The sequence below is a fragment of the Lolium perenne genome, chromosome 6, assembly GCF_019359855.2.
Source record: "Lolium perenne isolate Kyuss_39 chromosome 6, Kyuss_2.0, whole genome shotgun sequence".
NCBI lineage: Eukaryota > Viridiplantae > Streptophyta > Magnoliopsida > Poales > Poaceae > Lolium > Lolium perenne.
In genome coordinates, this window is record NC_067249.2 from 181,257,858 (window position 1) to 181,268,130 (window position 10,273).

The 10,273-nt window shown below is 43.5% G+C and overlaps 1 protein-coding gene across 1 annotated transcript; it reads right to left on the reverse strand.

Moving 5' to 3' along the window:
• Window positions 1-234: 234 nt before the first annotated feature.
• Window positions 235-966, reverse strand: LOC127310184 (uncharacterized). Its single transcript, XM_051340876.1, has one exon. The coding sequence runs from the start codon at window positions 964-966 to the stop codon at window positions 235-237; it is 732 nt and encodes a 243-aa protein (XP_051196836.1).
• Window positions 967-10,273: the final 9,307 nt, after the last annotated feature.

Genomic DNA, 10,273 nt, shown 5'->3' on the forward strand with positions numbered 1-10,273 from the left:
ATCCTAAGTCTTTATTTCTTTGATGAAGCCGGCGTCTTCAAGGCGATGAATTTCTGACAGCATGCCCTTGCGATTTGGCTCAGAGAAGCGACGCAGAGGTTGTCGTATTGGTCTGGCTCTTGGATCTAGATTAAGTGCATGCCCAGCAAGTTCCCTGGGTACTCCTGACATGTCAGCTGGACACTATGCGAAGATTTCCCAGCACTCACGGAGGAACTCGACGAGGACAGTTTCCTATGTGCGATCCAAGTTGGTCACGATGGATGTTGTCTTCTTGGGATCTGTTGGGTGGATATGTACTTCCTTGGTGTCTTTGGAGGTGTCGAAAGCTTGCTCTTGCAAGGATCTACCCCCGTATGGCAACACATCATGGTTAGCGGTGAATTTTGTCGCCTCGTACTCAGCATGCATTCCAAACGACTCGGAAATTCTGTTGAAATCCCTGTCGCACTTATCTGACAATGCGAAGCTTCCACTGACCATTATTGGGCCGATGGGTCCAGGAATCCTCCACAAGAGGTATGCGTAATGAAGCACTGCCATGAACCTGGCGTATGCGGGTCGCCCCAGGAGGGTGTGGTACTGTGATGACCAGTCAATGACCTCAAACTCGAGCTTTTCCTTCCTGAAATTCTCCACTGTCTCGAATTGTATGTCGAGAGCTATTTTGCCCAAGGGGTAGCTGGGCTTCTCGGCCGTTATTCCATGAAAAATTGTTTCCGTTGATTTCAGATTGGCCAGCGAAATATGCATCTTTCTCAATGTATCTGCGTAGATTAGATTTATGCTGCTTCCTCCATCTATGAATACTCGAGGGATCTCATACCCTTCGATGACTGCTGGTAACACCATCTTTGAATGTCTTGGTTGCGGCATCTGGGGTGGGTGATCTTCTATGTTGAATCCTATTGGCTGATCTGACCAATTAAGGTACTCGACAGTTGGTGGTGGTGATAGTACTGCCATGTTTACCCGTCGAGTAATCAGCTTTTGCGATCTGTTCGTTGGCCTGCCCTTCTTGATCATCACTACGTACTGATCCCTTTGGCTGCGTATATCTGCTGCTAGCGTTTGGAGGACCCGCAATCTGCAGCTGATTTTGCTGGTTCCCGTTGGTGATTGCTGGTGGTGGTGGTGGTATGTGCACCTCACTTCTTAGCCCTGGTGCATATCCTCTATTAACTGCTTCAGCTTGTGTGTTTTCTATGATCCTTCGCAGGGCCTGGAATGTTCGATAGACTTTTTGGAGGTGACCCAACGTCCTCCTTCCTTCGGGATCTATATAAAAGTGCATCTGGCATGGTCAGTTCATGATTTCTTCTGGTGACATGTTGTACGCCCGTAGATACCTGGATGATTGCTCTGCCTACTAGAATTAGGCGCATATCTATTGTCACTTCGCTGCTCACTGCCCCTGCGGTAATCATTGCGGTGGTTATTACCATTGTTGCTACGGGAACCAGCCGAGACTTGGCTAGGACTGTCGTATTCCGCAAAGCAGCTAAATCTTCGTCTATATTGGTTGTTGTTCCTGTTACGATCTTCCTCGGGTGAACGAGGCCGCTTGTTCTGGACAAAATATTCGCCATCAGCCCACTTATTTGCTATGTCCATGAGTTCCGCAATCGTTCTCGGGTTCGCTCTTCCCAGCTCTTCCACTAGGTCTCTTCTGTGGATGCCTCCGATGAACGCGTCGATTGCCATTTCATCAGACACATGCTCAACCAAATTTTTTATGAGGTTCCACCGCTGGATTGAAAGGACGAGATGTCGCCTAGAGGGGGGTGAATAGGCGTTTAAAAACTCTTACGGATTTGGCTTGTAAGAATGCGGAATTAAACTAACGCTAATTTTACAGGCACAAACCCTAAATATGCTAGGCTCAACTAAGTGCAACAACAATTAGAGTTAAGCAAGGTAGGCACAAGATATATGTAGCACAAGTGATAGAAAAATATATGTACTTCAAGCACGATGGCTATCACAAGGAAAGTAAGCTCGGGTATAGAAATAACCGAGGCACACGGAGATGAAGATGTATTCTCGTGTTCCCTTCCTTTGCAAGAAGGTACGTCACGTTTGGAGGGGTGGAGGTCCCACGAAGGATTACCCAACGCCACAAAGCCTCACCCTATTCTCCGAGCCTATCCCACGAAGGAATAGTCCTTTCCTTATGGCTAGCTTTTCCTCCACTCCGGAGATGGTAAGCTCCACAACCACTTCATAAGCTCCACGAAGGAGAAGCCCGGGCCCCTTCACAATCTTCCACGAAGAGGTCACCGGGACACCAACCAAGCCAACTAGGAGGTCACCCTCCAAGAGTAACAAGCTCACGGTCTCTCACTCGAACTAATCGTGGTGGAGAGCTCAACACTATGCAATGATGCAAAGCAAAAACACTAGAGGTGTTCAAATCCTTCACACTCAAATCCCACCAAAGCAACTGATGCTAGGATGATATTAGAGAGGAAGAACAAAGGAGGAAATCAACAAATAACTCCAAGATCTAGATCCCAAGAGTTCCCCTCACTTAGAGGAGGAATGGATTGGAGGAGGTTGTAGATCTAGATCTCCTCTTTCAGATCCCCCAAGAATATGCAAGAATCATAGGAGGGAAGGGAGAGGAATCAAGCTCAAGAGGTTCAACAATGGTGGTCAAGAATAAGCTCAAGAACACTAGAAAACTGTTGGGGAAGAAGCCCCTTTTATAGCCAAACGAAATATGACCGTTTGGGGTAGATGTGGGAGTTGTTCGTGCAGCCTAGCAAACTGAGCCAAAACCGGGCCAGGGACTGGGCCACCTGGTGGGAGAGCCGGTCAGACCGGGCCACAGGACCGGGCGACCCTGAGAGCCCCCTGGAAAATGTCTGGTTGGCACCGGTGTGGGAGCCGGTCTGTGCCGAACAAGCCGGTGAGACAGTCGGCGCCACCGGGCCAAACATGAAAAATGGTTTACAAAAACCATGATAACTTTTGCGTCCAGACTTCGATTTTGATGATCTTGGGATTGTTGGAATCAGAAAAACAAGCCCTACAACTGTATGCATAGAAAAATCATTGGCCACCCACGGAATAAAAACCACAAGATGAATGTTATGACCTATCTATAAAAGAGACACCGGTAAAACTTTCAAGCTCGAAAACACAATAGAAGATGCATACGAATTCCATTTTCGATGAACTTGGGCTTGTTATAATGCTAGCAACAAGCTCAAGAACCTTACACATAGAAACACCAAGAAGAAAGAAGATTTATGGAATGCAAATCATGCAAAGTGCTGAGCTCCCTAAGACGATGTGATCAAGTTACCCAACTGAAAGCCCCTCTTGATAGTGCGGCTATGTATCCTATAACTCGGTCTCCCAACAACCACCTTGAGACCGGTAAAAGGATAACTAGAAAGGCCATACCTTTGCCTTGCGCATCCCGCTTGATCTTGATGATAACTCTTCAAGCTCCACTCAAGCCGAAATGCCTCACTTGATCATTGGTGCTTCGTGAAGACTCACAAATACTCCCCCATACACCATGATGGTAAAGCCCCATTGATGCACATCTTCACTTGTCCATTATCACCAAATGGACGGCAAGCTTCAAGCATATGATCCTCTTGAGATGCTCAACCTGAACTTGCCCAACTCAACCTTGATGACGATCACCACTTGACGTCATCCTCTCATGGGCTATATGAGATCTCACTTTTGATGCATGCCCATGGAAAGATACCTAACCCACATAGACAACACAAGGGAACATATGTGATGGGTTAGTTCATAAAGCATAATTGACACGGCTTACCATACCACATGACTTCTCGTGGCACATTCTCCATGCTTCATGTATTGACCAAACTTGAATCTATTCTTCACTCTTTGTATTGGTCAACCTTGTATCTTCTCATGCTCTATCATACTATCTTGAGGTGTATATAGAATTCTTCATTTGTTTGCATGCTCTAAATCTTAGTCAACCATAGCTCAACTTATGAGACTATCATGACACCGACTTAGAGCCATAACTTGAATTCTTCACTTGGAATCAAGCACTCAAGATCTTGATCATTCATTGCTTATCACATAAGCTAGAGCCTGGCTAATATCGAGTTCCACATAAGAACTCTATCTTAATTTCTTCTTCTTGATCATATCCCATATATATATCTTCAAATCGATGATCTTGATGCCAATACACATGGTATATCTTTATCTTCATGGCATCCATACTTGAATCCAACACATGGAATACAAGTAGTACCTATGGAATATTCCTTCATATAAACTCAGTAAAAACATTAGTCCATAGGGGTTGTCACTAACTACCAAAAACACACATAGGGGAAATATACCCTTACATGGATGTATGCTCGCATTGACTCGCCCGATTTTTGCGTGCAGGTTCTCAACTGCTCGATCGACGCTGGCTTTTTTGCATGTGGACTTAAAGTTCTGCACAAACAACCTCTCGAAGATTTCCCAATTGTCTATCGACCCTTCTGGCAATTTCCTCATCCATGATCTTGCGGCTCCACTGAGGTGAACTTGAATGCTTTGCATGGCCGTTGCTCTTGTGCCTCTGGCTAACTTTACTGTTTCCAGGTAGTCGACCAACCAATCATCTGGATCTTGGAGTACGTCGAAAGTTTTGTAGTTGTCGGGTAGTTTAAAGCTAGGAGGTACCCGAGTATTGCGAACCCTACGGGTAAAGCAAGGGAGTCTGCATAATTCCTCTTCGCCATCCTCAGTGTGGCGAGTTTCTTGACTTCTATCTTCGCGACCTCTCTCTTCATGTGCTCTACCAACTCGTGCCTGAGCTGCGTTGTTCCTCGCCTCGCCCTCTCTTTGGATATTTCGAGTTGCGACTGCTGGATGTCGAGGGCTGCATTATTGCCGATGTGGTGACCTTGATCTGTGAGATCTTGCGGTTTCCTGGATGACCTCTCTACCAGTTGTTGCTGCCCCCATAATGTCGATGCCTGCCATAGCACTTTGATATAAGGATGCTCGAGGATCGCCCTAAGGTGGCCTGGTTGCCATCAGATATGCATGTGTTGCCATGTAATCTGCTTCTGGCGTCTTGGGCGTTATGTGCCCTCTCGAATCTATCGACATGAAGGAAATGTTGAGATCTTGAATCATTGTTCTCCTCACTCGGCTTCGGGTATGCCTGCCATCCGAGACATTGCTCTTCCACGGGGTTCTCTGTGGTTGTTTGCTGAGTTCCCTGATTGCACGCTCAAATTAGCTCTGCGTTCCCTGGATGCATCCGCTGCTACTTTCCTTGCATCTAGCTTCCCTTGCATCTTTTGCAACTCGCGTCTTGTGCGGCTGAGTTTATATTGATATGTTGTTAGCTCCTCCTCCGTTGCTTGCGTTGTCATCGATTCTGTGCCGTTTATGGCCCTTGCGCCTCTATGCCATGTAGCTTGGGAAAGTTGCACCTGCTCTCTTGGCTGAGCTCCAGCATATTTGTTTCCTGTTCCTTTTGTGAGATTTGCGGGATCTACATAGGGGTTACCCTATGGGTCGAAAGCCTTGGATTGCTCGTCTACTTCGCGACCCAACGCTGTGAGCACGCATATCTGATGGTGTGTTGAGTCTGCGCTATCATCGAACTTGGATCTTGAATCATCGAGTTCTTTCTGCGTGATGCTAGACTTGGCATCTGCACACCATGCAAAGGGTAGGTGACACCGTCTTATTGATCGGCAAAGGCCTCTTCGCTAACAATAAAGTTGGTGTTGTTGGTGAGGTCGAAATTAGTGAAGTTGTCGGAGTTTGTGCCTTGAAGCGGATCGGCTTCAGCGGTCGACCCGAACATCATCATGCCGAATAGATCGACGAGTTTCCCGCTGTCAGCGGGCTTGGTGAAGCATAGCGGCGAAATCTCCTCGTTGCCTGAGTCGATGGATGATGTCGATGATCCCGAGGATTCAGGCTTGGCTGCCGGCGGTCCCTAAAAAATAGGGGCCAAAAAGCGATATGAACCTTCCTCCCCGACGAGGAACCGGAAACTCCCGAACGTCATGTTCATTGCTTCTCCCAAGTTGGCATATGTAGGAAAACGGGCGGGAGGGTGAGGAACAAAATCGACAAGACCAGATTGGATCTGTTTACTGATACGTCCCAAACGTATCTATAATTTCTTATGTTCCATGCTACTATTATGATGATACTCACATGTTTTATACACATTATATGTCATTATTATGCATTTTCCGGCACTAACCTATTGACGAGATGCCGAAGAGCCAGTTGCTGTTTTCTGCTATTTTTGGTTTCAGAAATCCTACAAAGGAAATATTCTCGGAATTGGACGAAATCAACGCCCAGGGGCTTATTTTTCCACGAAGCTTCCAGAAGTCCGAAGAGGAAACGAAGTGGGGCCACGAGGCGGCGACACAATAGGGCGGCGCGGCCCAAGCCCTGGCCGCACCGGCCTACTGTGTGGGCCCCTCGTGACGCCTCCTGACCTGCCCTTCCGCCTACATATAGTCTTCGTCGCAAAACCCCCAGTACCGAGAGCCACGATACGGAAAACCTTCCAGAGACGCAGCCGCCGCCAATCCCATCTCGGGGGATTCAGGAGATCGCCTCCGGCACCCTGCCGGAGAGGGGAATCATCTCCCGGAGGGCTCTTCATCGCCATGATCGCCTCCGGATCGATGTGTGAGTAGTTCACCCCTGGACTATGGGTCCATAGCAGTAGCTAGATGGTCGTCTTATCCTCATTGTGCTATCATGTTAGATCTTGTGAGCTGCCTATCATGATCAAGATCATCTATTTGTAATGCTACATGTTGTGTTTGTTGGGATCCTATGAATATTAAATACTATGTCAAGTTGATTATCAATCTATCATATATGTTGTTTATGTTCTTGCATGCTCTCCGTTGCTAGTAGAGGCTCTGGCCAAGTTGATACTTGTGACTCCAAGAGGGAGTATTTATGCTCGATAGTGGCTTCATGCCTCCATTGAATCTGGGACAGTGACAGAAAGTTCTAAGGTTGTGGATGTGCTGTTGCCACTAGGGATAAAACATCGATGCTTTGTCTTAGGATATTTGTGTTGATTACATTACGCACCATACTTAATGCAATTGTCTGTTGCTTGCAACTTAATACCGGAAGGGGTTCGGATGATAACCTGAAAGTGGACTTTTTAGGCATAGATGCATGCTGGATAGCGGTCTATGTACTTTGTCGTAATGCCCTGATTAAATCTCATAGTACTCATCATGATATTTGTATGTGCATTGTTATTCCTTCTTTATTTGTCAATTGCCCAAATGTAATTTGTTCACCCAACATCTGTTTATCTTATGGGAGAGACACCACTAGTGAACTGTGGACCCCGGTCCTATTCTTTACATCTGAAATACAATCTACTGCAATTGTTCTTTACTGTTCTTCGCAAACAATCATCATCTTCCACACAATACGTTTAATCCTTTGTTTTCAGCAAGCCGGTGAGATTGACAACCTCACTGTTACGTTGGGGCAAAGTACTTTGATTGTGTTGTGCAGGTTCCACGTTGGCGCCGGAATCCCTGGTGTTGCGCCGCACTACACTCCGCCGCCATCAACCTTCAATGTGCTTCTTGGCTCCTCCTGGTTCGATAAACCTTGGTTTCTTTCTGAGGGAAAACTTGCTACTGTCTGCATCACACCTTCCTCTTGGGGTTCCCAACGGACGTGTGTTAATTGCACGCATCAAGCATATTTTTTGGCGCCGTTGCCGGGGAGATCAAGACACGCTGCAAGGGGAGTCTCCACTTCCAATCTCTTTACTTTGTTTTTGTCTTGCTTTACTTTACTTTATTTACTACTTTGTTTGTTGCACTAAAACAAAAACACAAAAAAATTAGTTGCTAGTTTTACTTTATTTACTATCTTGTTTGCGTTCTCTATATCAAAAACACAAAAAAATTAGTTACTCGCATTTACTTTATCTAGTTTGCTTTATTTACTATTGCTAAAATGAATACTCCTGAAAATACTAAGTTGTGTGACTTCACGAACACTAATAATAATGATTTCTTATGCACACCTATTGCTCCACCTGCTACTACAGCAGAATTCTTTGAAATTAAACCTGCTTTACTGAATCTTGTTATGAGAGAGCAATTTTCTGGTGTTAGTTCTGATGATGCTGCTGCCCATCTTAATAATTTTGTTGAACTTTGTGAAATGCAAAAGTATAAGGATGTAGATGGTGACATTATAAAATTAAAATTGTTTCCTTTCTCCTTAAGAGGAAGAGCTAAAGATTGGTTGCTATCTTTGCCTAAGAATAGTATTGATTCATGGACTAAATGTAAAGATGCTTTTATTGGTAGATATTATCCTCCTGCTAAAATTATATCTTTGAGAAGTAGCATAATGAATTTTAAGCAATTGGATAATGAACATGTTGCTCAAGCATGGGAGAGAATGAAATCTTTGGTAAAGAATTGCCCAACCCATGGACTGACTACTTGGATGATCATCCAAACCTTCTATGCAGGATTAAATTTTTCTTCGCGGAACCTATTGGATTCAGCTGCTGAAGGTACCTTTATGTCCATCACTCTAGGCGCGGCAACAAAGCTTCTTGATGATATGATGATAAATTACTCTGAATGGCACACGGAAAGGGCTCCACAAGGTAAGAAGGTAAATTCTGTCGAAGAAACCTCCTCCTTGAGTGATAAGATTGATGCTATTATGTCTATGCTTGTGAATGGTAGATCTAATGTTGATCCAAATAATGTTCCTTTAGCTTCATTGATTGCTCAAGGAGATAATGTTGATGTGAACTTCATTAAAAATAATAATTTCAACAACAATGCTTATAGGAATAATTCTGGTAATTCTTATGGTAGATATGATGAAAAGATGCTAGAAATTGAAAGGTCCACTAAGAGCTTTATGCAATCACAATATGAGCAAAATCAATTGTTTACTAAAACAATGAATGAACAATCTACCTTGTTGAAAAATATAGGAAATCAACTTGAAAATTTGAATATGGAGATTTCGGGTTTGCAAACTAAGATTTCAAATGCTGAAAACCGAATCTCATACATGTCTGCGTCACAATCCTCCTTAATTAATAAAATGGCTGCTAAACCTGAGGATATTGATAATAAGATTGTTACTACAGCAAATGCCATCCAAGTTAGAATTAATGAGAATATAAGATTGATGGCTGAATTGCATGCTAGGTGGGAAAGAGAAGAAAATGAAAAACTTGCTAAAGAGAGTAATGTAGCTAAAGTTTGGACTATTACCACCACTAGTAATGATAATGATTCACATGTTGCTAAACCCCCTACTATCAATGATAAAATAATTGGTGTTGGCAATGTTTCTACTCCTAGTGCAAAGCGTGCAAAATTACCTGAAACTGCTAAAACTGCTGAAATTGCTTGTGATAAAACTGCTAAAAAAAATTCCAACATTGGGGACAATGATCCCATTGCTGTAGATCATAATGGTTTAGATTTTGATGATTGTCACATCTCTGAAGTTATAAAGTTCTTACAAAAACTTGCTAGAAGTCCTAATGCTAGTGCTATAAATTTGGCCTTTACAAAACATATTACAAATGCTCTCATAAAAGCTAGAGAAGAGAAACTAAAACTTGAAACTTCTATTCCTAGGAAGTTAGAAGATGGTTGGGAGCCCATCATTAAGATGAGGGTCAATGATTTTGATTGTAATGCTTTATGTGATCTTGGTGCAAGTATTTCTGTTATGTCTAAGAAAATCTATGATATGCTTGACTTGCCACCATTGAAAAATTGTTATTTGGATGTTAATCTTGCTGATAATGCTATAAAGAAACCTTTGGGGAGGATTGATAATGTTCGTATTATGGTTAACAATAACCTTGTCCCCGTTGATTTTGTTGTCTTGGATATTGAATGCAATGCATCTTGTCCCATTATATTGGGAAGACCTTTTCTTCGAACTGTTGGTGCTACTATTGATATGAAGGAAGGTAATATTAAATATCAATTTCCTCTCAAGAAATGTATGGAACACTTCCCTAGAAAGAAAATGAAGTTACCTTATGATTCTATTATTAGAACAAATTATGATGTCGATGCTTCATCTCTTGATAATACTTGATTCACACTTTCTGCGCCTAGCTGAAAGGCGTTAAAGAAAAGCGCTTATGGGAGACAACCCATCATTTTACTACAGTACCTTTGTTTTATATTTGAGTCTTGGAAGTTGTTACTACTGTAGCAACTTGTCCTTATCTTTATTTCATTGCATTGTTGTGCCA